Source organism: Canis aureus, chromosome 5 (assembly GCF_053574225.1).
Source record: "Canis aureus isolate CA01 chromosome 5, VMU_Caureus_v.1.0, whole genome shotgun sequence".
Lineage (NCBI taxonomy): Eukaryota > Metazoa > Chordata > Mammalia > Carnivora > Canidae > Canis > Canis aureus.
This window is the reverse complement of record NC_135615.1, coordinates 75782407-75809049: the sequence shown is the minus strand read 5'-3', so window position 1 is coordinate 75809049 and position 26643 is coordinate 75782407. Positions and strand designations below refer to the sequence as shown.

Genomic DNA, 26643 nt, shown 5'->3' with positions numbered 1-26643 from the left:
TGCAACATCGCACCCCCTCCCATCACCCATGAGTCAGGGCATGTCTCCCTCATCTTGACACATGACTTTGGGGAAAATCAAGAAACCAGGGCTTTGACCTTTGGGCTGCCAGGAAAGGGTCCCCAAGGGAGTTGAGAGCTGAAGCATAGGAGAGCTTCTCTCTCTCTGTCTGTCATGAACAAATAAATAAATTTTAAAAATCTTTAAAACATACTTCCCCTCCCAAATCCTCTCCTTTTATATTCCCTCCCCTTAGATATTGGTTCTGTGACTGCTTGACCAACAGAATATGGTAGAAATGACCTCAATCTTAAGAGACTGGTAGGTTTCACTTCCTATTTCTAGAGACACTTATTCTTGGAATCCAGCTGCCAGGCTGTGCCCAGGGCACGTTGAAAGGCCGAGCGTAGGTGTTCTGGCCAACCGGTCCCAACTGAGATTCCAGCTGACAACCGGTGTCAACTGCCAGACATGTGCACGAGGAAGCCTCTAGATCGCCCCGCCTCCATTCACCATGACTGCAACCCCACAAAAAAACCTGAGAGAGAATCCCTCTTTGGATCCAGTAGACCCACAAAGCTGGGAGAAAAAAAAATAATGAAGTGATTTTGTCTTAAGCTACTAAGTTTTGGTCAATTCACTTTGCAGCGTTAGCTTTGCTGGACCAGGAGACGAACCATGAATCCCGTCACAGTGGGATGGGATGGGGGCGCCAACTTCTCACGCAGTCTTAAAGCACAGAGGGGCCTCGGCGGGCTGTTATACTTGGAGGCTGATGGGGGGACATCTGGATGAACTTGGCATGAGAAAAAGTTTCTGCTGGGCCCTGGAGGAACAGACCCGGAGACTGTCCAGGTAAGAGAAAGAAAGGTGTCAACGGTGACTCGGAAGTCTCTGTCTTGGGCAACTGTCCTCGGTGACAGTGTGAGCTGACATTGGGAGAGGAAGAGGATGGATGGATGAGCGGCTTGGGAGGAAGGTGATAAGGCCAGTTCTGGATGCACCGTGGCATTTGTGACACACCTTCTATAAATCCTGGAACCTGCTGATACATTAATAAAAAGAGAGAGAGAGAGAAGCTTCAGCTTGTGTCCCCAGAGCAGGGATTTGAGAAGTCTGAACCCCAGAACTCATTCATAAATGTCCACATGCATTAATTCATGTGTTCACTCATTTAGCCCTTCAGGCAGGGAGAGTTATGTCCAAGAGCACAGCCCCTAGAGCCAGACAGCCTGGGTTCAAAGCCCAGCTCTACGTCTTACTCGTGGCAGGGCCGTGGGCTCTGTGCTTCCATTTATCTCTAAATAGAGATGACAACAGTATCTATATTATTGTAAAGATTTAAGAATTTATTATTATTATTTATTTATGAGACACACACAGAGAGGCAGAGACACAGGCAGAGGGAGAAGCAGGCTCCATGCAGGGAGCCCGATGTGGGACTCGATCCCGGGTCTCCAGGATCACACCCTGGGCCAAAGGCGGTGCTAAACCGCTGAGCCACCGGGCTGCCCTATTATTGTAAAAATTAAAAGAGTACGTACGTGGGAAATTCTTAGCACGGTGCTTGGAACGTAAGTATACATGACATGTTAGCCACTAACATTCAACAAATAAGTTCTGGGTGCCTGCTATCGGCTGGACCCCGCGCTGCACTGAGAAAAGAGCAGGGAACCTGGTGGACACAGGCCCTGCCCCTGGAAACTTCCATTTCGGTCCTTATTCAGTACAAGGGCCTGGCGTTTCCTTAGGTTTTCTCTCAGATGTATTGTTCCACTTGAGCCTCACAAGGGCCCCAGGAGGTGGCTGTAACAGTGACCATGTTCCCATTTGACAGAGGTGGAAACTGAGGCCCGGAGAGGAGAGTTGCTGTCTTTTTAGCACAAGTGATGTCCCCAGTCTGCTGTCAGCAATCTGTGTGTCCCCTCGGCAAAGGCGCTGTGACACGAGGGGTCCAGAGGCCCCATGTGTGCGGTTGGCTCCACTTCTTCTGTCTGGAACTTCTGCGGGGAGTGAGATCTCAAAAGTGACCAACCTCTTGCCCCCGAGTGAGGGGCCCTGCAGCCCTCTTATGGCCAAAGTTCCGGAGGCCTGAGGTCAGGGTGCTATTCCTGAGCTGGCCCCCTCCCTGCCCGGTCTCCCAGGTGAAGCAGGTGTTTTTCCACTGGGTGTGACACACAAAACCCCACCGAATACCATCTTCACGGATGCCTCAAATTCCACCATCCGTGATTCATTCTTTAAGGTTGAGCAATTGCTCCCGGGAGCATCTTCTAACACCGAAAATCCCTCTGGGATGGGTTGCTAAAGGCCTCAGAGATGATCACTTTCCTTCTATGGATGAAAAACATCGGCTCCAGAAGGAAGAGTGACTCGCCCAAGGACACATGACCAGTTGTTGGCAAAGCCGGGACGAGAAGCCGGCGCTGCTCACACTGCTCCCCGACCCTGGCCAGGAGGGACGAGAGATGCTCCCATGCATCTTATTATGCTACTTTGCAGCCTGTGAGGGGCTTCCCTCTCAGGGGCCATGATTTATTTATTTATTTATTTATTTTATTTTTATTTATTTATTTATTTATTTTTACTTATGACAGTCACACAGAGAGAGAGAGAGAGGCAGAGACACAGGCAGAGGGAGAAGCAGGCTCCATGCACGGAGCCCGACGTGGGATTCGATCCCGGGTCTCCAGGATCGCGCCCTGGGCCAAAGGCAGGCGCCAAACCGCTGCGCCACCCAGGGATCCCAGGGGCCCTGATTTAAGTCCTCCCCACCTGCAGGTCATCCTCCTCCTTGCTGTGGACAGGACTGTTTGGGGCTGCTACAACCGTGCCCTCTTCTGACAACAGAGCCTGGTTTGTTATTTCGGGAACTAACCTAAAAGGTACTGTTCCCTGGTCCCCACTGCTGGATCCCTGGGTGGCTATGGTTTCCGGCCTCTCCTAGGCCTGGTTTCCCTCCTCCTCCCATTCTATGGGCAACTCCAGATCCTTCCAGGGCATTCGTTTTTGTTGTCGCTATTGCGTAAGTAAACCAGAGTCGGTTTCTGTTGCTTCCTCCTGAAGCGCTCTAATTGGCACACCCACTTTACAGATGAGGAGAGTGAGGCGTGGAGAGGACAGGTGAATGAGAGGTAGAGCCAGGACTTCGAGCCAATGTCCTGCTTCCCAGCCCAGGCATTTGCTCACACCGCCCTGCGGACTCCGAGCGGTTGGGACCTAAGGGAAGAGGAAGGTGGAGGGGAGAAGTGGACGGGCCCGAACACAGAGTGTAGAGGTTAAGTGAGAGGCTTTGGAGTCAGACACACCTGAGTTTGGGCCTTCTATCTGTGGTTGATTAGTTTGGGGCTTTGGACAAGTCATTTCATCTCCTCAGAGCTGCTTCCCTCAGCTGTAACATAAGGAGAATAGGACCTGGGTATAGACGCAGGTCTGCAGGGATACAGTTGGTGAGTCGAGGCCTGGGTAGATTTTGGCTTTCAGGCATCCCTCTTGAGGGAGTCCCCTGTGCAGTGAGCAACCTGGACAACCGTACAAGACAGTCCTATGAATGGGTAATATCGGATTTATGTGGTTGTTATAAAGATAAACGAGATAACACGTGTAAAGTTTTTGGCAGAGTGACCAACATTTAGAAAGTATGCAAAAAATAGTAGCTATGTAGCGTGACATATCACCAGAGGCTCAGTCTGGAAGGTCTCTGGCAGTCTGTGCGACACCATAAACCCTAAGCTCTTCCCTTTCTCACCACCCACCCCCAAACCTCATAACCTTTCCTGGATGGCCTCGGTGCCCTGCCTCTCCCTCCACGGCTCTCCAAGTTTGGCCCGGCTGCCGGGGAACGGGGATCTGGCCTGGTCTGGCACACCACGGCTTTCAGTTTGGCGAAGGCCCCAGATCTGCTGGGGTCCAGCTGGCAAGTCCCTCCTGTTCCAAGTTTCTGAAGCTTCCAGCAGCCAGCCCTGCCCTCCAGGCTCCTCCCTCGGACCCGGGGCAGATGGAAACCAGAGCGCAGCATGCACTTGGAGCCTAGCTGCTGCAGGCCCAGAAGTCCCCTCTAGCAGCCCGAGCCCCCTTCGGCCTCCTCCCTGCTCTCTGGAAAGGCCCAAGGAGCCAGAAGCAGGAATGGCTGGACGAGGGCCTCTGGGAGAGCCACGTGTGCCAGCCCAGCCCCTGCCAGCTCTCAGGCTGATCTCACAATGGCTCCTTTCACCAGAGAGAGGAGCTGGCCCTCCTGCAGCCCTCGAGGTGATGTCCCAGGCCCCAGGGGCAAGGAGTGGGAGACCAGAAACTAAGGAAAGGGTTGCTAAGGCTGGGAGAGGTAAAGGTGCTGAGCCACCCCCTCACGACCACCCGATGTCACGGTGACCACCCCGCAACGGGGGCCACAGGAGATCAGGCTCTGTGGGGCCCGGGGCCAGAGTGGGGGTGGGAGGTGAGTAAGTGTGGGAGCAGATGGAGGGAAAGAGTTAGTCATGGGGTTCTGGGGCGGGGGAGGGAGGCTGGGCCCTCAGCCCACGCTCTTGCTGGCATCTGCAGGCCCATAGCAAGAGGGTGACGTGGTCCTGGTCCTTGAAAAGCCCTTCCAGTAACAACTGGGGCACCTCAGCCCAGCATCTTTTGCCTCCCCTCTCTTCTCCATGCCCTCTGCCCAGGCCTCCAGCATCTCTTAAAGGGACTTGCATCTTCCTACAAGTATGTCTGCCCCATCAGCTCTCTTTTCTGCACCCCCAAGGCACAAATCTAAGCTACTCAGTGAATGAAAGCCCTTGGAGCTCTCATTGCCCAAAGGAGCATGGCCTTGGGGTCCCCCTCAGCATCTATTCCCTCTTCTGATCTCCAAATCCTTTTGTTCCTAGGAAGCCATCATTCCCCCCTCTGGAGCCCCGGCAGTTTGGGTGGGGCTCCCACCTCGGGATAGGCATGTGACCCCAATCTGGAAATGAGGGCATTCTATCCCACCCCCACACAGTGACTAGTCCAGGCTCAGGCATGTGACCCAAACCACTCCAGGGAGATTCAATTTCAGAATCTGTCTTTAAACATTTGGACAAATTTTTCCTTCTGCTGGACTTGGAACTGGGAGGGGGTCAGCCAGGAGCTGCCTTCATTTGAAAAGAACCTGCTTCCACAGTGAAGCGAACAAAGGAAGAAGCAGAAAGCTGGGAGACCCAAGTCCTGGTGACATCAATTGAACACCTAGATCCAGCTGTACCTGAAGCAGATAAGCTGAATTTGTTTGTTTGCTTCTTGAGTCAGTACATCTCGTTTTCTTTGAAGCCTCTTGGAATCGTGTTTTCTGTCTGCTGCAACCCAGGAGTTCTGAGCAGTACGGAGGCCCTCCCTGCTGTGGCCTCGAACCACTCCTGCAGTCCCACCCGCCTTGCTCTGGACTTGCCATTCCCCCCAACACCCCATGTGCTTTGTGACTTCTGCTGGGCGCTCTATGTGGGGTGGACTTGCTTTTCCCCCTTTGTACTTGCTCAGCTCTTAAACATCCAGTTCACACGCCAGCTCCCTCACGGAGCCTTCCCCCTCACCTCCCAGGGAGAACTTACTCCTTGTGCCTGTCCATGACCGACGCATCCTTTGACGGCTTCACAGCGATTATTTTACTTGCATAGCCACCTCCACTAGATTATCGAGCCTCTTGAAGGCAAGACCTATGGTATCCATTTCTTTTCTCAGTTCCCAGTGCTTGGCCTGGCACCTAGTAAGTGCTCAAGAAATGCTTCTGGATTGATCTAACCTGCGTCAGGTGGGGTGGGCATGGCTGGGTGTTGGCGCTGTGGGGATGCTACTACTTCTGGGCAGCTCTGGGCCCGTTTCCACCTCTGTGCAGCCGCTGTTTCCTCAGCCTCAAATGTCTGTCTCCCTCAGCCTAACTACTCTGCTCACCCATCAGAGGACTCTGTCCCTAACATGTGACAATAGGGCTGTTTTGGAGTCACAGGGGCTTGAGTTCAAGCCCTGATTCTTCTACACAGCACTTGAGTGATGCGGGCCGAGTCACAGAACTTCCTTGAGCCTCGGTTGCCTTCAAAATAGCAAACACAAAGAGTTATTTATGTGCTGGGCATTGTTCTAAGTGCTTTCCACGTCCTAGCACTTCCAGGGTTCTTATCCGCCCCGTGAGGCGCAGGTACTATTATTGTCCTCATTCCAGTGAGAAGAGAGCTGAGGCCCAGAGAGGTTAAGTGTGGCCTGACCAGGCCTGGCCTGGCCATGAGCAGGAAGTGGCAAGAGCTGGGGTCGGAACTCAGGCTGCCCGGCTCCCAAGTCAGTGGTCCTCATCCTCGGCGGTCTTGCCCCATGCAACGTGGAGACAATGCTAGAACCTTCTTCGTAAGGTTGTGGTGAAATCCAATCTCCACATAATGGATGTGCACGACCCAGCAGAGCCGAGCACTGCTGCTTCCACTGGCGTGTTCTGGGCCCAGCAGAGTCCAGTCTTCTCGAGAATCCTGAACCTTGGGGTCAGGCTGCAGGGGAGCGGGGCTGCGGCTGGTCCAGAGCAGCATCCACTTGGCTCTGGCTACATTCTAGGGCTCTCTCTGCTTGGCAGAAGGATTCTGCTCATAATGCTCACTTGTCCAGACTTGTCAACGGCCTCTGCATTCTCCGCACGCACTGCCCTGGGCCCAGAAGGAATAGAGGGCGACGGGACGGGCTCCAGCCAGGCCAGGGAAAGCTGCTGGGAATTAAGAGGTCTGGGGAGGCAGCATTAGCCTAGTTTCTAGAAACCCCAGCTGTGCCACGGCCTCGTGGCGAGGACTTGGGTAAATTGCAGACTCTCCTTGGGCCTCAGTTCCTTCAGCTGTGGAAATGGGGACAGTAATGTTGGCGTAAGGATGAAGGAAGATGATGTAGGGATGCTCTGTGTCTCTCATGAATAAATAAATAAATAATCTTTAAAAAAAAAAGTGCTCCATAAGCTTTAGTGCCTGCTGTTATTGTTTTCCAGCAGCAAGACCTTGGCAACGGCCTGTCCCTTCCCATGCCTCAGTTTTACCACTTATTCAATGATGTTTACACTTGATTGTGGGTGCTCACAGATTTCCGGGCTCCACCCCACCTTACCAAATCCATCCCTATCTTTGAGGGCGATGGCTGTCCCTCTTGCTCGCCAGCGTATCCTCAGGAGCCCGCCTGGACGTGGCACACGGTGGGCTCCCACTAAATACTTGCCGAATTTGTGTTTTTCATTAAACAAACACTGACTTAGTGCTTTTTTCTTTCTTTCTTTCTTTCTTTCTTTCTTTCTTTCTTTCTTTCTTTCTTTCTTTCTTTCCTTCATTTATTTATTTATTTATTTATTTATTTAAGTAGGCTCCACACCCAACATGGGGCTTGAACTCAGGGCCTCGAGATCAAGAGTCACATGCTCTACCCCCCGAGCCGGCCAGGCACCAACTTTGTGCTTTTTATGTGCTGGGCACTCTTCTGAGCGCTTTACGGATGTGAATGCATTTACTACTCACCATCTTGGAGGGAGGGACTTTTATTAACCACCACCACCCCCCACTTTTTATTTTATTTTTTTTTTTACAGAGGAGGCCGCTGAGGCGGAGAGTTAATGTGCTGGGGCAGTTGAACCTAGGCCCTCTGGCTCCAAGTTCACCTTCTGAACTTCTCTGGTCCTGTCCCCTCTGTTCAGGAGTTGGGGTGCACGGTGTACCCACTCATCCATGGGCATCCATCTCTCATCTCCTGGGTTGGGATTCTCCTTTCTTCGGGCTGAGCGGAGGGGGTTGGCTGTGGGACGTGGGGAGCTGAGCAATGCGCCTGGCCTCTGGGGACAGCCTGCCAACACCTGCCACTCGGCCAAGTCCAAAAACGGCTTGGGCGCAGCTCCCATCCTGCTGTTCTTCCGGAGCCTGGGAAGGGAACAGGAAAGACTCAGAGGCCTGGCTTCAGTACTGACTCACGGGGAGGTGGGGCGGGCCGCGGAGTCTGAGTGTGGGGACTTTGTCTTCCTTCCTTGGACACTCACCGGAATAAGGCTGGGGCCTGAACCCACGCAACCCAGAGCCTCAGGATGCTCACAGACCCGGGGGCAGGGGAGGGGACACTACATGAAAAGCTGGTCACAGCATTCCTCTGGGAAGAGGAGGGCCTCTGGGTGGCCACATACACTGATCGCCACCTCGGGTGTGAAGGACCTGCCCTCTCCCTGGCCACAGCCTACAGGGAGGCCTCGGGAAAGAAGGAAAGACTTGTGACCACAAATGACAGAAGAGGACAGGAACAGTGAAATGGAGCCTGGAGGAAGAGGCAGCCCGCCCAGATCCCCCGGTGTTCCCGCGATGGAAATGTTTGCTGGATTTTTAAGAGGAAGGATATTTAATAATCAAATTTCAATTGTTTCAGGGTGGCTCCCTGCACTGTCACCGATAACCTTCCAGCCTTCCCACCACTGGTGGGCGTGGTAGAAGTAGGGGTGTGGACAGCACACACGGGGCCCTAGATGTGTCTGGAGATTGCAGTGAGGCGGATGCCAATGGGGTGGGCTGCCTGTAACCTGCACACCTCCCGGGCTTCTCCCCAGGGCCCTAGGGCTTTGGATCACCGGGTAAGACTATGAGCTGTGGAGCTAGATTGCACAGGTTTGACACACTTACTGACCGTGTAAACTTAAGTCCTGTCATAGACTCTCTGGGCTTTGGTATCCTCTGTAAAATGAGGATAATAACATAAAGACTACTGTTTTTTTCCACCTCTACCATGTACTAGGTACTGATACAAGGCCTTTCTGGGCATTATCCTATTTTACCCCTTGCTACAACCCTATGAAGTGGGCAGTATTTTCAGGTGAGGACACAGAGGCAGAGGAAGGGTAAGCAGCTGGCGACGTTTCCACAATAGGTAGTAGAGCTGTGAAAACCCGGGAGGTCTCACTCCAGAAGATATGCATTAGCTATGACACACAGGTCACCTCTACCTATGAAGGTAGTTGTGAAGGTTAAATAACTTTATGCATGTAAAGCTCTCAGGACAGCGCTTGGCACATAGTAAGGGCTCAAATTATTTTTTTAAAAGACTTCATTTATTTATTTGACAGAGAGAGAGAGAGAGCACAAGTAGGTAGAGCAGCAGGCAGAGGGAGAGGGAGAAGCAGGCTGGGCAAGGCTCGATCCCAGGACCCTGAGGTCATGACCTGAGCTGAAGACAGATGCTTCCCCGACTGAGCCACCCAGGCACTGAAGTAAGGGCTCAAGTTAAATGTGAGCTCTTGTGCTGTGGTCAGGGATGTGGGCACCTGACTCAAGAGGCTTAAACATTAAGGTAATTTATTATTTCACCAACAGGAAGTCCTGAAGCATTCCTGGCCTCAGGATTGATTGATTCAATAGTTCGATGTGATGACATAAGGACCCAGGAGCTTCGAGTGTCCTGCTCTGCCCATTGGATCCAGTCTAAGGTCAGCTACCCTCTTGGTGGCAAGGTGGCTGCCAGCAACACCTAGACGGTCAAGCATCCTTACTCAGATGCAGGAGGAAGAGGCTGTGCCCCTAAACCAGACCTCTTAGGCCTTCCCTTCAGTTGGTCTGGGCGGGCTGTGTCATGTGGGGGTCCGTAGACCAACAACAGCACCAAAGCAATGCCAGGAGCTGGTTAGCTTTGCTTCTGTCTACATGCTTGGAACTGATATGGGGGCAAGCGTTCCTAGAATAAGGGGGCTGGCCAGAGGGTCCTATTGGGAAGGGATGAAGGGGTTGTGGGTACAACTCGAAAGAACTAGCGAGCCTGGTCAGCTGGAGAGTCTGGGAAGACGCCCTGGGTTACACAGAGAATCCGAACACAGTGTGTTCATCCAGTGTCCCGTGGTGCCGGATCCAGAGGAGGAAGAGTTTATTTGGATTGAGGGCGGAGGTGTATTTGTGGGAGGATCCCTGGAGGCTTCACCTCTGAATCCTGGACTCTGAGAAAGATTTCCTCAGCCGGGAAAGCCCGAGAAGAGGGTCAGAGGGTACAGCATGAGCAAAGATCTGTGTGCTTCTGGGAAGTCGGGGCTTCTCGGCAGAGCAGCCTGGGGGTGAGGCATGTGGAGACATGGCCCTCGGAACACAGAAGTGGGGGCGCCTGGGTGGCTCAGCGGTTGAGCACCTGCCTTCAGCCCAGGGTGTGATCCTGGGGTCCCGGGATCGAGTCCCACATCGGGCTCCCTGCATGGGGCCTGCTTCTCCCTCTGCCTGTGTCTCTGCCTCTCTCTGCCTTTGTGTCTCTCATGAATAAATAAATAAAATCTTAAAAAAAAAAAAAAGAACACAGAAGTGGCTCCTGTCCACCTCGCCTCCCGGCTGGGAGCACCAGAATGATCACAGCGAGCATTACTGAGCACTTGCTATGTGCGTGCATTTCTAGGGGTATTAAAGAAAATAAGATACAGAAAGCTAAGGTCACACCCCAATGCCAGGGCTTGCATCATGCCCTGTACCTTCCTCACCAGGTCCCCACCACCCCAGCAGCTGGAGGAGAGAAAGAAACCCCATGGGGCCATGGCATCAATCCATGAGTTACTGCAGCTGCTGGTGGCGGCTGCAAGGGGACCTGCAGCTGGCAGACAAAGGCGGGAAGCGAGGTTTTGTCTCTGGTGGGCAGGGACGTGGCCCCCCTCCCGAGGCCAGTGAGACAGGGAGAAGGTGGGGAGACTCATGTGTCAAGGGGCTCTAGAGCCAGGAGATCTGGCTTTATAGGACTCTCTCCCCAAGTCCCCGTTTGCTCATTTGAATTAATAACAATCCGCATTATTCCAAATATCATGCCATGGTGGCAGGGGGCAGATGGAACACAGGAAAGAATGCTGAGCAGCTTTTTACCATGTCATTCAAGTGTTATTTGTTTTTCTTATTAAAGCAGAAATCCTGGGTTGAAAATGTGAGCAGTGATTGCCTTTGTGCCTCAGCCTTTGTTCTGCTTTTCTCCTTTCGGTGGTTTTTTTCTCCCCCCCAATGTTCTCTGCAATGAACGTATTTTACTTTTTAATGGACTCCCCGCCTCCACCCAAGAAGAACATTAAAATTCATTATTAAAATTCCTCCGTGGGCTATGTCTATATAAACCGATGCATATATGCATAGAATGTCTTTGGAAGGCAACCCAGAAAAATGGTGAAGCACAGGGCGCAGGGGGGGCAATAAGAGAGGGAGGGGTGCTTCTGGGCTGTTGTCTCCACAGGACTGCTTGAATTATTATTTATTTATCTTACCACCATATGCTTGCATAACCTTTCATAAAAAAGTGTGTGGTTTTTTTTAATACTTTCTTTTCTTTTTTTTTTTTTTTTTAAAGTAATCTCGACACACAACACAGGTCTCAAGCTTTCAACATTGAGATCAACAGTCACATGCTATACCGATGGAGCCAGCCAGGGGCCCCTCAAAAACTTTTGTTTCATTTCATTTATAGTCAAGAATGTCCACCGGACCCAAGCCCCAGATTTCCAACTGGGCCTGGCAGTTGCCATCCTGGGAACTTGGCTATGGGCTACTCCCACTTCCATTCTCTGTTCTGGCCCTTTAAGAGACACCCCTTTAGGCCCCTGGGTGGCTCAGTCTGTTAAGTATCTGCTTTCAGCTCGGGTCAGGGTCATGGTCCCAGGTTCCTGGGATCGAGTCCTGCATCAGGCTCCCTGCTCAGTGGAGAGCCCGCCTCTCACTCTCCCTCTGCTACTCCTCCTGCTTTTGCTCTCTCTCTCTCTCTGTCAAGTAAGTAAAATAAAAAAATCTTAAAAAAAAAACAAAAGACACTTCTTTGGAGAGACTCTGGGTCCAACTGGGAGTCTCCCAGCCAAGTGGCTATTTCTACTAAAGCAGGCACCTAGCCACTTGGGGAGCAAAACTGTGGGGGTGCCCCTCTGACCAGGCCACTCAACCTGGAGGACCCCCCACCCCACCCCAAGGCCAGCAGCTGTGCTTCCCTGGTTCCTCACTGCACCTTCCAAAGAGGAAGGCCATGTTTCTTGGGACACAAGGTCCTCCCTGGCTGGCCCTGCCCCTCCATCCAGCTCTATCCTCTTTACCCCCTCATCATGGATGAATGGCTGGGAGCAGAAGATCCCTCCTTCTCTCACCTCAGGCCCATGCACAAGCTATTCCCTGTCCCCAGACAACCCATTTCCCTCATCTGCCCAGCTAGTATCTACTCATGACGCAAACCTGAGCTTCAGTGGGACCTCCTCCAAGAAGCCCTCCCTGATTAGTCCTGTGAGGGCCCTCCTCTGAGCTCCTGTAACACATCAGGATTCCCTAGAGCAGGGCTCCAGCTACACCCCATTTACACGGACTGTAACTTTGGGCCAATTGCCTAACCTCGCCGATCCTCTGTTTTCTCATTTAAAAATTTTTTTTTTTTTTTTTTTTTTTTTAAGATTTATGAGAGACACAGAGAGAGAGGCAGAGCCACAGGCAGAGGGAGAAGCAGGCTCCCCAGAGACAGCCCCTCAGAGATCCCAGGACCCTGGGATCACGACCTGAGCCAAAGGCAGACGCTCAACCCCTAAGCCACCCAGGTGCCCGGGTTTTCTCATTTGTAAAACAGCGCTTAGGTCAGAGTTGTAAAAGATTACATGACTTAATGCAGATAAAATGCTCTAAATAGTGCCTGGTACATGGTAAACACTCTCGGTTCTTATCACATGATATTTAGAGTCGTCTGTTTATCTGTCTTCTCTGCTAGCCTGTTTTGAGCTTCTTGCCCACCACAGTTGGGTCATGACGTGCTGATATTCACTCAGGGTCTGATGCATATTAGAAAATTCTCCAAAAGTTTTTGTTAAAGGAATGACATGATCTATTCAAACCAGCAAATATTTCTTGAGCATTTGCAAAGCATGTAAACTGTTTAACACCCTGTGTCAAACACTGAACTACTACTTTCTAGATGACTTCATTTAATCCTTGTGATGAGAGTGTTAGATTCTTGTAATCTCCCCATTTCACAGATAGGTAAACTTTCTATTCTCTTAACCTATTTTATTTTTTCATCATAGCACATCACCTTCTGACACATTATGTATTTATTCGTCTGCTAGTAATAGAATCTGACTGTCACTCCACCAGAATAGAAGTTCCCTGAGAACCCGTGTTCTATTTTGTTGGTGTTCACGAGGCCTAGAACAGGGTCCAATACATAGCAGGTGGTCAGCTTATATCTGTGCTAAACATCCTTGCTTCTGGAAAACCTGTTGACTCTCCTCTACCACTAGGTAGGTGCCCCCACCTTGTACTTTTATAGCACGTGCAAATTATGAGTACTTCCCACAGTCCAGCAGTTATCAGCCCTCTGTGATATTCCTTCTTAAATTTGAGGTTTCCTTGGCCAGCCAGCAAACTCTGGGAGGACAAGGCCCATGGTTAATAATAGTAATAACAATGAATATTTGTTGAGCATTTAGCATCATCCAGTTCTTCACCTAAAGTAGCCCATTCACTAGTTTCAAGGAGCCTATGAGTAGGGTCTTGTCTGAGGCTTGTGGAGGTGAAGAGACTTGCTGCGGGTCACTGGCTAGTCACTGGCTAATAGCACCTGATCCAGGCAGTCTGAATTTAACACGAGGGTCCTTAGCCACTACACACATTGCCTCTTCGGAAAAGACCATAGTCATCTGTACCATAGACTGAGCGGGGAGCCCTGGACAAATGTCTCCTGAATGCCTTGAAAGGCAAGAAACAGAAAAGGTGGTTTCTGGTTCTACTGATTCTCAGCCCCACTTGAGACAATGGGAGGTGGGGTGCTAGCTGTCTAGCAGGGGAAGGAATTGTGAAGGGCTTTATCTTTCTCCTCACCTTGCAATGTGGGGCCCAGAGCCTCAGAATACCTGCCTTTTCCCTTTGGAAAGACAGGGCGGGTGAGCAGGTGCTCACTGTGCCCACCTGGGAGGCTCAGCCCCAATGGCCAGACTTGGTGGCCTCAGAGATGATGATCTAAGGGACTATCACATCTTCCTGGATGTTAGGAAAAGGGAACCAATCAACCCACAAAAAAATCCTTCAAAGAGAGAAGTCACAGAATGAGTCTTGCTAACTCAGTCACTCAAAAACGAGGGGATAGAATTTAGTGGATTTTAGCCTTTTGTCCCTCTGGACTCCTATGATGTTCATTTTAATTTAAAATAATTTCAAACAGGGCTTCTGGGTGGCTCAGTTGGTTAAGTGTCCGACTCTTGATTTGGACTCAGGTTATGATCTCAGGGTGGTGAGTTCCAGCCCTGGGTCAGACTCTGCACTGAGCATGGATCCTGCATAAGATCCTCTCTCCCTGGGGATCCCTGGGTGGCTCAGCAGTTTAGCACCGCCTTCGGCCCAGGGTGTGATCCTGAAGACCCAGGATGGAGTCCCGAGTCAGGCTCCCGGCATGGAGCCTGCTTCTCCCTCCTCCTGTGTCTCTGCCTCTCTCTCTCTCTCTGTCTATCATAAATAAATAAATCTTAAAAAAAAAAAAGATTCTCTCTCCCTTCTCTCTCCGCCCCTCCCCCTCCCCCTCCTTCTCTTAAAAAAACGTAAGTAAATAAAATGAATAAGATAATTTCAAACAGAAAAGTTGCAAGAATCATATGAGGAGCTTTTAAATACCCTTTACCTAGATTCACCTTTTTTTTTTTTTTATCATTTTGCCATGTTTGTTCTCTCTCTCTTTTGATTATCATCAAAGATAGATAGATGCAGGTACCTATCGTTATGGGATACATATTATGGTTTCTGAGCCATTTGAAAGTAGATTGCAGACATCATACCCTTTTCCCCCCTTGAACACTTCAGTATGTACTTCGAAAGAACAAGAATATCCTCGTACTTAACCACAGTACAGCTATGAAATTCAGAAAATTTAATGCTGACACAATACTTTAATCTACTATCTATATTCCAATTCTGTCAAATGACCCCAGCATTTAGCTGTCGGCCGTGTCTTTCTATTCTCCTCAAATCGGGAACAGCAACCTGCCTTTCTTGGCCTTTCCTGACGTTGATATTTTGAGACCAGTTATTTTTATAGAATGTGGCTCCATTTGCGTGTGTCTGATGTCTCCTCGGGACTAGATTCAGGTTGTGTGGTCTCAGCTGGAATATTTATAAACCTGATACCATGTGCATCAATTCGAGGAGCCCCCGATGTCTGTCTGCCTGGAGAGAGTGTTGGTCGTTTTGATCACTGGTTGAAATGTGCTCTGGTTTCTCCACTAAGTTACAGTTTCCCTCCTTGCAAGTAATAAGCAATCTGTAGGAACACTTTAAGGTCACATAAATATTCTGTTCTTGCTGACTCTTGTAGTCTTTCTTTCTTTCTTTCTTTCTTTCTTTCTTTCTTTCTTTCTTTCTTTCAGAGCACAAGAGGAAACAGAAGCAGAGGGAGAGAGAGAATCTGAAGAGAGAGAATCCAGCACTGAGTGTGGAGCTTGACATGGGGCTTGATCCCATGACCCTGAAATCATGACCTGAGCTGAAATCAAGAATAGGACACCTAACCAACTGAGTCACCCAGGTGCCCTTCTTGTGTTTATTTCTGATCAGCAGGAAGAGGTGCCCAGCCCCCTTGCACATTCCTTGTCCTTGTCTTCCTCCCCCATTGAGGGACAGGAACGGGGCCTTGCTTAGCATACTAGGTCAGCATTCTGTGGGGCTTGGACATGCTCACCCCCCCTTGGGAGCCCCTCTGGGTGAATCCAGGGACTCTGGTCCCTGCCTTGGCAGGATGTATCCAGCAGCTGAAGAGAATGGCAGGAGAAGAAAGGACTCTTTCTGGAGCCTGTCCTGAAAACGAAGAGGTGAACCAAATGAGAGAAGAAAATCGTACTGGGCTCATCCCTCAGGATCCTGGCCATGTCTCTGAACAGCTCAGACAAGGCTCTTGTCCTTCAGTCAGGGACTGTCCCCTGGGTGTACACCAGGACCGGGTAGTCCTGGTTTAAACATGGACATCGCTTTATCTCTCTGTGCCTCCAGGTATGACCGAGCCACCAACGAGTGAGGGAGGCGGACCCCCTGGGTGTGGGATGCAGCTGGGAAAACATCAACCCGCTGCTTTTCCTTTTCCCTTGTTTGCAGGGTCTCCTCTGGCTGCTGACACTCAGCACAGCTCAGAGCTGGAGTATTCGTTTATTCTTTTGAAGCATGAAGGACACTTCTTAGCTTTGAAAAAATACAGTTGCCTGCTTGAATTTCAAATGGTCTAACGTCCCCTCTGCTACCTAGCTGTGATCTAAAGGACTGATTGTTCAGGCCTCAAAGTACCAAGTAAATGAACTATGAACGCCCAAGGATGGAGAAGAAAAGTCCGTATTCAAATCAAACCTTATGGCTGGAGATGATTGTCTATTTTTGCTCTTGTGTGGCAAGGAAACAGCTGGGAAGTAGACTCCCCAGCCCGGGCTTCTCCTGGGGCAGCGGCTTGGCCGTCTCTGCGCCTTTAGGCTGTAGGAAATGAGCAGCTCGTCTAAGTCAGGGCTGCCAGCTCTGGGTGGGAGCCTCTGTGGCAAGAGCTATTTGTCTACGTTGGAATATCATTTTCAGAGTCTTAGGTCAAAGGTCACAGGCCAGAGCAAGCATTAGGGGAAGACTGCTGAACACAGGGTACTGCCCACAGGATGGCTGCAGGCGATAGGAGAGGGGCGAACAGTGTGGCGCAGTGTACCAGCTGCAGCAGAGCAGCCTTGGGTTCACATCCCAGCTGTGTCACTCGATTGCCAGCTGTGTGACTTGGGCAAGTGATTTAATCTCTCTAAGCCTCAGTTTGTCCTCTGCAAAATGGGAAGCAATAATATGACTCAATTCAGGGGCGTCTGGCTGGCTCCATCAGCAGAGCCTGTGACTCTTGACCTCAGGAATATGAGTTCGAGGCCCACGTTGGGTGTAGGGATTACTTAGAAATGCCCTCTTAAAAAAAATAATACTCAACTCAGGTTGTAGGTATTAGACGTATTAAATGAGGTTGTACAGGTTAAAATGAGATTGCTTTCACAATCCACACAATCAAGCAGATATTGTGTCCCATACACCTCTAAAAATAGTGTAAAATCTAATAATAATGATGGTGATGATGATGATGATGATCACTATTACTTCTGAGCCTCCAGGCTGTTATGTTAGGATTCGGTAGGAAGTGGGAGCCAGGGTGAAGTAGGAGTAGGGTACAGGCTAAGGGACTAGCCAGTGGCACTGAACTGAGGCCACCAGATACAGAAGTGCCCAGTCCCCGTCAGTAGACCTATTTGCAGCAACCCTCAACTTCATTTTTAATAACTACATATTATTTCATTATATGGATGAACTATGTCTTATTTAAGCAAACAAGCATTTTTAACAGCTGCGGAATATTTCAATGCTTAGATGGATCACATTTTAACAGGGCAGCCAATGGGTGTATTAGAATTAGAACAGGCTTTGAAGATAGAGATCTTCAACCATGTAATCAGCATTTTTTTCAACCTCGACTTGGGGACAGGGGCTGTGCTTTGTGCCGGGGTAAAGAGGATGGACAGGGACTTACCCTCACAATGCTCATGGGCTACAGGGCGTACGGAGCTTTTACCCCTGGCTATGTGGGCTTGTGCAAGTCACGTGTCTTCCCCAAATCCTACTTTCTTCATGTTGAAAGCTCAGTGTACAGTGTTACAAGCACAGTATTCAGCCAGCAAATACTACTTCTCTCTTCTAATGATTAGTGGTTTTCAAAATATATATTTTTTATTCTTTTGTTTTTATGGATAATCTAGCCATGGATACCCTCCTAAATGTCTGGGGTTTTTTGTTGTTGTTGTTGTTGTTGTTGTTGTTGTTGTTGTTGTTGCTGCTGTTGTTTGTTTTGTTTTGTGCGTGGGTTATTTATCATCCTGGGGCTATTTCTCTTATCCAGCTAAATAAGTTTTTCTAAACCCTCTGCTGCTTTTCGGTGTTTACGAAGCAGAGGAGTGGGTTAGAGCCACTGAACCGACAGCAGGAAGTATCAGCAAACAGGTCACCAGACTGTCCAGAGCTTTGATTTCTCAGCTGCCTCTTTACTATTTCTTCAACGCACTGAGGAAGTGCCTGCCTCAGTGCCTTTGTATTGGCTCTTCTCTCTGCCTAGAGTGCTGTTTGCCGGGATATTGTCTTATTTCCTTCAGGTCTTAACTCAAATGCCACTTTATCAGACTGTTCCTACTTCCTGCCACCAGCACCCCTCCCCATCCCCTTACCCTAGTTCGTTCTTATTATTTCCAAACATAGGCAAATTTGTTCTGGGTATTGGTTTATCATCAGTCTTCCCAAATAAAATGTCACCTTCGTAAAAGCCAAGATGCTGTCTGACCTGGGCCTGGAACAGTGCTTGATACATAGTAGGCATGCAATAAAAATTTGTGGTGTGAGTAAATAAAGAGATCAGACAAGACTACTCACAATACTCATAGTGTTTGCTAGTGTCTGGATACAGTAAAAACCTGCTCAAGCGGAAGGGAGAATCATAATAATTGGAAACTTAATACAGAACCTTATTTGGGTGGTAGGCCATTGAAGATCTTGGCTGGGGTGTGTGCAAGTGGGGACTGGGCTGAGGGAGGAAATATCCCTCCCTGCCAAGCTGCAGCAAGAGGCTAATGGCCTCCACAGGGATCCAATCCAATTAAGGCCCTGGCCCGGAGTCAACTCGGGTTCCCTTCCTGGCTGCTGAAGCTTCCAAGTGACAAAACGAAACCTGTAACTTTCCCAAGATGAGACAGTCTCCAGGCGAGCAGGGCAGCAAGGGGCTGCGGGTAGGGTTTCTGCTCCCAGAGAAGCAGATGTGCAGTGCACCCAAATGGTTTTAATACTCTGTGTGTGTGTGTGTGTGTGTGCATGTGTGTGTGCATGTGTGTGTGCATGCACAAGGGTGAGAGAGAAAAAGAGAGAGAGAGAGAGAGAATGAGCCAGGATCAGAGGCTAGGTCACCACCCTCAAAGATCAGTCCTTGCAGGGAAGGAGCTGGATGCAGTCAGTGGAACAGAGATGAAAGCAAGGAGACGTGGGTTCTCCTGCTCCCACCGAACTGTGTGGCGGGTCTGAAAACCAAGTCCTGCTCGAGGTCACAGGGCTCCCTACTGCAGAAGTGGAAAGGCAACTTGTCCATAAGTTTAGGCTTAATTGCACTCAGAATGCTCTTTCGACTGTTTATTTCTCTTTAAAACCAATTTTTGGATAAGCAATATCTACCCTAGGACAGATTTTTTTCAGTTATGAAACAAAACAGCGTATAGTTAACAAATATGCACCTCTGTCCCCTGTGAGCCAATTCTCCACTCGAGGGGTAAATACCGTCAGCAATTTCTTGTGTATCCTTCCAGAGGAAAACGCATATGTGGTGAAAGATAAATTACAGGTTATGAAAAGATGATTCACAGGTGTGCACATGTGATATACAGGCATACAAAGATGATACATGAGTATCGCATTAAATTTTGGATGAATAGAGAGAGACCTAATATCACAATGATTTTGAGTCTCCTTATCCAAGAATAGGTTATGCCTCTTGATTTGTCCAAGCATTTTCAAATTTTTTTGTGAATACATATATCCTCTCACATATATCTGTTTCTCAGAAGCATAAGCATTTTTTTTCAAATGGAACCTGTACATGTTCTTAAGATGCTTTCCTATTTTTTTAAATATTTTTATATTTGGGGTTGCTTTTCTTAAGTAAGATGTTTTGTTCCATTACAATTTCAAAGATAGTAGGGATTTGTGTATAGAAAGACACTAATTTCTAAAAGAATACTAACTTTGTATCTCATCACTTTCATGAGGTCTTGTATTGTTGGTAATAGATTTCCAGCTGGTTTTCTCTGGATGAACTGTTGAAGACAGCCAACCCAGTAGGTCCTGGGAGCATGTTCATAAATTCTTTTCGATATGAATAATGGCCTCTCACATCTGTGTAAACTTTCCCTTTCTTGCCTGATTCAACATAAGCCTCTGACACTTGGCAGAAGAAGAAACTGAGGCTCAGTAAGATGGAATGATTTGCCCAAACTAGTGAGTGGCAAGAGGGGGAATTTGAACCAAGGCCTGTAATGCAACATCTTTTGACCTCAGGATCATGAGGCAAAGGAGAAACTGAGTTGAGGAGGGGTTTGTGAAGAAAAAGCAAAAGATGATAGTGTTTGAATGTCTACACTCTGCTAAGAACTCTATGTGCCATTTTTTTTTCAATTTGATTTGATTTTTAAAGTAATTTCTACACCCAATGTGGGACTGAAACTCATAACCCTGAGATCAAGAGTAACATGCTCCACTGACCAAGCCACCCAGGTGCCCCTATGTACCATCTTTTTAAACACTTATAAGAACTTTGCAAGACCAGCGTTATGAGCATATGGTTGGCCAGGATATGGGCAACATGGATAAAGAGATCTGGGCTTGATTATTGGCTCTGCCATTCACTGGCTGTGTGACCCTAGGCAAACTGCTTAATTTCCCTGAAGCTCAATTTTCTCCACTGTACTCTTACTTCAAATGGTACCTGGATGATCCTTTTTCTAATGAAGGTCCATCTACTGGGGCTTGTGGCCAGGAGGAACGTGTCAGTCCTTGGACCCACACACTGGAACTCTATTCCTAGGGCCTAAAAAAAGCTGAATTGAAATGTGTCTCCAGCTCCTGTGTTTGTCCAGCGACTTTGATTCCTCCAGAGGAGCCTAGCTCTCTAGGGAGGCTGAAAAGGTGGGTGCTCCTATGGACACAACATTTAGGTTAAACTTTAGCCAGAATTATGGCTAAGTCACAATTAGCAAGATTTTATAGGACCTAATTCACATCAATGGGACAGAGTTGAAATTCAAAGCTGCATTGGGATTTTCCATAGCTGAGGTGACTGGCATCACCAAAGAACACATGAGCACCTATACTATGTGCAGTGAGAGGAACAACAACTGTGAACTTAGGAGATGGGAGGTTAAAAGGCAATATTTAAAATTTATATTTTTGTTTTAAGATTTCATTTGACAGACACAGAGAGAGAGAGTACAAGCAAGGGGAGCGGCAGGCAGAGGGAAAGTGAGAAGCAGGCTCCCTGTGGAGCAAGGAACCCTGAAGCGGGGCTTGATCCCAGGACCCCAGGATCATGACCTGAGCTGAAGGCAGACGCTTAACCGATGGAGCCACCCAGACACCCCTGAAATTTATGCGATTTGTTCTTTCACTTAGTCTGATTATTATCTTATATAATACTCCAGGCACTGAGTTAAGCATAGTAGAGCATAAAGAATAACTAATGTGTATTGAGCATGTAGTATATGCCGTTAAGTGCTTTACATTTATTAACCTGTATAATCTCCATCAAAAGCCCGTGAGGTAGGTATTGTCATGATTTTGTATGAGAAGACCAAAGGTCCAGAGAAGGGAACTTGCTCGAAACCACACAGCTGGGAAGTGAAATATTTAGCTCAAGTAAGGATGTATAGGACAAGTGTCCCCATGCTTCAGGAATCTGCAGAATCATAAGGGCACATTGATATGAATAGTACTTAGAGCGAACAATCATTAAGTACTTCTTATTATTAAACATTGTATGCAGATATTGTCTCATTTAATCCTCACAGTGATTTTTTAATTTTTTTATTTTTAAAAAATATTTTATTTATTTATTCATGAGAGACACAGGCAGAGGGAGAAGCAGGCTCCATGTGGGACTCGATCCCAGATCTCCAGGATCACGCCCTGGGCTGAAGGCAGCGCTAAACCACTGAGCCACCCGGGCTGCCCTCACAGTGACTTTATGAGGTAGGTTCTCTTATATTGCCTGCTGTAGCGATGAAGGAACATACTTGAGTAATCTACCCAAGGTGGGTTTGAAATCAAGCAGTCCGCTAGGGAAGTGCACACTGAGAACCGCAATACCACCCTGAGCTTCTCGAAGGGTAGTGTAGAATCCAGACCAATGCAATGGTGCAAAGATGCTCCACGGAGCTGCAGGGATATATGAGTGGGCCTTGAAGGATGAGTAGGAGCCTACCTCTTCCCATGCCCATTTAGTGGACAGTGTAGCGAAGAGACAATTGTGGGTTTGAATCTCAGCACCCCCATCTTCTTAGCTGAACGGCTTCTGTTTATCTCCTCTGACCTGTTTCCTTAATCATAAAATGGGGACAATGAAAATGATTCCTCTGACGCCCCTTGAGGAATACATGTGACCGGTTATGAAAACAACCAGCCGGGTTGTTTATGGGGCATGCGGTGAGGGGGCTCAGTGGTCAAGCCATGGGTACAATATCAACAGTCCCCACAGAGCAATTTCCACACAGCAGGCACCATTCTGAGCACTTAACACAGATTTGCTTACCAATGATCTTATCACATCGGTACAATTTTTAGGTCCATTTTGCAGATGAGAGACTGTAGCATAGAGAGACTGAATAAGTTATGCTGAGCTAGTAAATGGCAGAGTGGAAGGGAGGCAGTCTGGCCTCAGAGTGCATGTGCATAGCACCTCTACTGCCTAAGTTGTAGAAAGTGGAGTTGAGGTCGTCAGCCAGCAACACACAGGTGTGTTCAAGAGTGGGTGGAGGGAAGTGTGTCATTAGGGGGAGAACTTCTGGAGGTGCTATCTTGTCCTCTGGGAAACCTGACTCCTTGTCAAGTGGCAATCATAACAAACACAAACCACCTGGTTTCTCAGACTCAGCAAGCAGGACCCTCTCGAGTATGCCAGGGGTCCAGGAAACCAGAGCGTAACGTGGCTCATTCACTCATTTCAAAAGTTTTTATACCGTACCATGAGCAGGTCTTTGAGCTGGAAATGCAGCCATAAACAAAATCAAACAAAAATCCCTGCTCTCATGGAGTTTGCACTGTTGGGTAGGATGGTATTTGGGACATCTCTCAGAGTGGGTGGCATGAGAGCAAAGACCTGAAGGAGGCAAGGGAATGGGAGTTGCTGGAATTCTGGGGGAGGTAGAACAAGTGCAAAGGCCCTGAGGCAAGAGTGTGTTTGGTCTGTTCAAGGAGTAGTAAGGAGATGGGTGTGTTTGGGGTAGAGAGTAAAGCGAAGAGCAGTTAAGATGAGGTCAGAGGGTGTGGGGGCAGGTGGGAAGAAGAACGCTTCTCCACCCATCTTTAAAGTTGGTGTGTGTGCTGTAACAGCAAACATGAGTGCAGAATGCAAACTATGCATTTGGAAAATGAGACTTGAACACATGGTACTCATGGAGCCTCCCTGCATAAACATCCCTACTCACCCCCTCTTGGCCCATCCCTGTGAGCCCATGGGGTCGAAACTGGGAAAACCAGGTATGAGTGACTGTGACCTGGTTTGTTTGTTTGTTTGTTTGTTTGTTTGTTTCTTTCTTTCTTTCTTTCTTAAGATTTTATTTATTTGACAGAGAATGAGAGAGAGAAAGAGAGCGAGAGAAAGAGAGAGAGCGAGAGAACAAGCAGGTAGAGATAGCAGGCAGAGGGATAGGGAGAAGCAGGTTCCCCACTGAGCAGGGAGCCTGATGTGGGGTTCGATCCCAGGACTCTGGGATCATGACCTGAGCTGAAGGCAGATGCTTAACCAATGAGCCATCCAGGTGCCCCTGCCGCCTGGTTTCTAAGAACAGGCTTGGGGTCTGAGCCTGGGAGACCATCACTGCCTCAACATTCTGAGGAGCAGAATGTCTGGTTTCCTTTCAGCTAAGATCTGAGTGTAGTCAAGGAGGTCTAAAGAGCCCTGGTCTGCTCGGCTTCCAGCCCTTCTCCATCTCCTTATCCTAGTGCGGGGAGGCCAGTTCGACCGGCAACAGACACCCAGGGAATGCTCACTGATTCAGACTGAATTTGATAAACCCTCAGGCACACCTGGGAGAAGATGATGATGCCTTGAAATATTCCTTGGCTCCAGGGCCAGTTTGGGGCCTTCTCTGAGGTTTCACTCGACCGTTTTAGATTTGGATTTGCTTTGAACTGGTTGACCATTATGGTTGCTTTTCAGGCAGGGTGGAGGGGGTGTGGCTGGAAGGGAACTTTGTTTCAGTTCATAATTTCATGAAAAACTAACACTTAGTTCAGTTCAGAGTCCAGACAGGTGCTTCAGTTTGTTTTAGGTTCAAGTCCCCATCTGGGGGACAGCCCCTTGGTGTTTATTTCTTTTCAACAAAAGAAGCTGGTGGGGGAGGGAGTTGAATACCACGATGTCATCTTAGCCTGCAGGGATGAGCAGGGACAGTCCCAGGGCCCAAAGTGGAGATAACAGTCATCACCGACTGAGCAACAGATGAGGTTAGGCGCAGATTGGTGATAGCGCCCCACCCTGCCATAATGAAACTGAGGCTTACGGGTTTTAGGACTTCATCTGACTCTAGAAAGGTGCTGGACTCTGGGGACACTGTCAGAGTCCCTACAAGAATATTTGAGCAACCTGCAATGGTCCAGGAGGGGAAGAAGCTGCAGGTTTCACTGTACTTTCATGTATACATTCAATTTGTTCACTGATATGTCTTAGTACACTCAAGGCGTAGAGAGACAAACCTCCTACGACTGGTCTTCATCATTCAACTTAACCTGTGAAGTGGGGAAGAGTTGTGAGTCAGGTATTGCCGAAAGTCAGAAAAGGAAACAAGTAACTCTTCCCAGAGAGGGTGACATGTGCTCCAGGCATTCAGCAGCAGCAAACCTGGACTGGGTGCCTACCTCCCGCCTGGCTCTAAGTATCATAGTCCCCGTCTTCCAGGGCTGAAAACCCAGGACAGTTTCTCCGGTTCCAGGACCACCTATATCAGATTCGTCCTGGTGCTTGCTAAAACGTGAATTTCTTCCTTCTCCAGAGGAGAATTGGACGGCTAAAGCAGGTCTGGGCGTAGCAGCTAGGTGATCCTGATACACACTCGAGTTTGCCAGGTGAGCAGGGGTAAGAAATCGGTCCAGGCAGGGGGGACAGCGTGGCCAATGGCTTGGGAATCCTTACTAGCCTTTAGGCGCTGGGGTTGCAGTTCTAGACTGTAGGCTGGAGGAGAGGGATCCTGCCCCCATGGTTTACGGCGCAGGGCCTGGAACGCACGAGGGCTTCATAAATATTTGTCGATATGCCGGCTTCCAAGATGATGGAGCAAAGGAAAAAAGGAAGAAGTTAGAAGAGGGGAGAAAAAGGTGTTTCTAAGGGAATGAAAACTTTCCGAAAAGTTGTCCCTCCAGAAGGCGGCTCCGTCTAGCAGGAGCTGGGGAGGTGGCCGCTGCGGGAGAGGCTGAGCCCGGCGCACGGCAGCGGGGGGCAGAGCGGGAGGCGCCTCCTCGCCTCCCCAGGCCAGCCCAAGGCATGAGGTCACCCGGCCGAGCGCCAGCAGCAGCAGCTGCAAGGACGCGCCCGCGCCGCGGCGGGAGGCGGTGTCAGGCTCCGGCCCCGGGGGAATTCCCCCCCCGCCCCTCGGGAGGCGTGGCTCGGAGCCCCGCCCACCCGCGTCCGAGGCCACGCCCCCGGGCTCCGGACGCCGCGTTTCCTCCGAGGTCCCGAGACGCCGGGCCTTGGCCCCGCCCCCGGACGAGGCCCCGCCCCCGAGGCCCCGCCCCCGAGGCCCCGCCCCCGAGGCCCCGCCCCGCGGCTTGAAGCGGCTCGGGCTGGGGCGGCCTCGGAGTCGCGCGCGGGGCGTGGGGCGGTGCTGGGCGGCGGAGCCGGGGCGAGCTCGACGCCGGGACTGTCCAGGGAGGCGCAGCGCAGCGCAGCGCGGCGGGAGCCGTCAGCCCGAGCAGCCGGAGCAGGAGCGCAGCCGCCGCCGCCGCCGCCGTCGCCGTCCAGGGAGCGCCGCCGAGCCGGCCATGGCGCTGTCGATGCCGCTGAACGGACTGAAGGAGGAGGACAAAGAGCCCGTCATCGAGCTCTTCGTCAAGGTGAGCGCTCCCCGCCGGCCCGCCGCGCCGAGCCCCCGCCGTCCGCGCTGCCCGCCGGGGGGTGGGGGGCGGCGTCCCGGACGCTCCCCGGACGCTCCCCGGACGCTCCCCGGACGCGCCCCGCTGCGCCCCCGCGCGGCGCCCGCCCGGCCCTGGACGCTGCTCCCGCGCCCCCGGCCCATTGTCTCGGGCCCACCCGCGCCTTCCCGCCGCCCAGGCCGCTCCGAGGAGCCCGGGCCGCCCCGGGACCCCGCGAAGCCCGCGCGCCGAGCCACCGCCACCGCCTCCGCCTCCGTCTGCGGCCGCGCGGGCTCCGGCGCACGCCCGACCGTCGTCCCGCGCCTGGGTGGGACGCGCGGCTGCCCCGGGCCCGGGCGGGGGTGGCCGGTCACCCCGACCCCCGCCCCGCCCCGCCCCGCTCCCGCCGCCAGACGGCGAACCCAAGTTCTGGGAACGCTTTCTGGAAGAGCATTTCCCTTCGCGCCGGCGTGAAACTCTAACTTTAATTTTCGATGCAATCTTTTTTTTTTTTTTTTTTAATAAAGAGCAGACATTCCAGGGCTTCCGGAAAAGACCGAGATTCCCAACTTGGGTTTTCCTGTCTTAGGTATTTTACCACCGTCTGGGTCTCTTGTTGCTCAGACTCAGAGTGGATTGTATGATGCAACCTTTTGGCTGCTCCCCTCGGTGTTGCTGCCTCGGGGAGAGATGGTGTGTGTGCCCTTTTTTGTTTTGAAAGAAAAATTGATGAAGGAAAGAGTTCATGACTTGCTGGGGCTTTAAAATGTTGATTTTCCCCTCTGGTCCCTTCAGTTTTTGTATCCTGGAACTACCTTAT

The 26643-nt window shown here is 50.2% G+C and overlaps 1 protein-coding gene and 2 long non-coding RNA genes across 8 annotated transcripts in view; 2 read left to right on the top strand and 1 right to left on the bottom strand.

The window, feature by feature from the left end:
- The first annotated feature begins 533 nt into the window (after positions 1 to 533).
- LOC144314677 (uncharacterized) lies at positions 534 to 25184 on the top strand. 4 transcript variants are annotated; one of them, XR_013380522.1, is made up of 7 exons: positions 534 to 855; positions 2782 to 4435; positions 9309 to 9421; positions 15323 to 15480; positions 20495 to 20669; positions 21609 to 21728; positions 24749 to 25184. It is a non-coding gene; the product is annotated as an uncharacterized LOC144314677 (long non-coding RNA). The 4 variants fall into 4 exon arrangements; XR_013380525.1 differs by lacking the exons at positions 20495 to 20669; positions 21609 to 21728; positions 24749 to 25184 and adding exons at positions 15690 to 15941; positions 16044 to 16296; XR_013380524.1 differs by lacking the exon at positions 2782 to 4435 and having other exon boundaries at positions 552 to 855.
- Positions 648 to 5971, bottom strand: LOC144314678 (uncharacterized). 3 transcript variants are annotated; one of them, XR_013380526.1, is made up of 2 exons: positions 5559 to 5971; positions 648 to 1045 (listed from the first exon to the last, which is right to left on the bottom strand). It is a non-coding gene; the product is annotated as an uncharacterized LOC144314678 (long non-coding RNA). The 3 variants fall into 3 exon arrangements; XR_013380527.1 differs by having other exon boundaries at positions 648 to 1042; XR_013380528.1 differs by lacking the exon at positions 5559 to 5971 and adding an exon at positions 3309 to 3757 and having other exon boundaries at positions 648 to 1042.
- A 379-nt stretch (positions 25185 to 25563) lies between the features above and the next one.
- The window catches only part of CLIC4 (chloride intracellular channel 4), a 70443-nt gene continuing 69363 nt past the window's right edge, over positions 25564 to 26643 (top strand). The window contains exon 1 of the mRNA XM_077899087.1: positions 25564 to 25805. Coding sequence (XP_077755213.1) covers positions 25734 to 25805 — 72 coding nt within the window. The 5' untranslated portion in view covers positions 25564 to 25733. The remainder of the gene's footprint in view (positions 25806 to 26643) is intronic.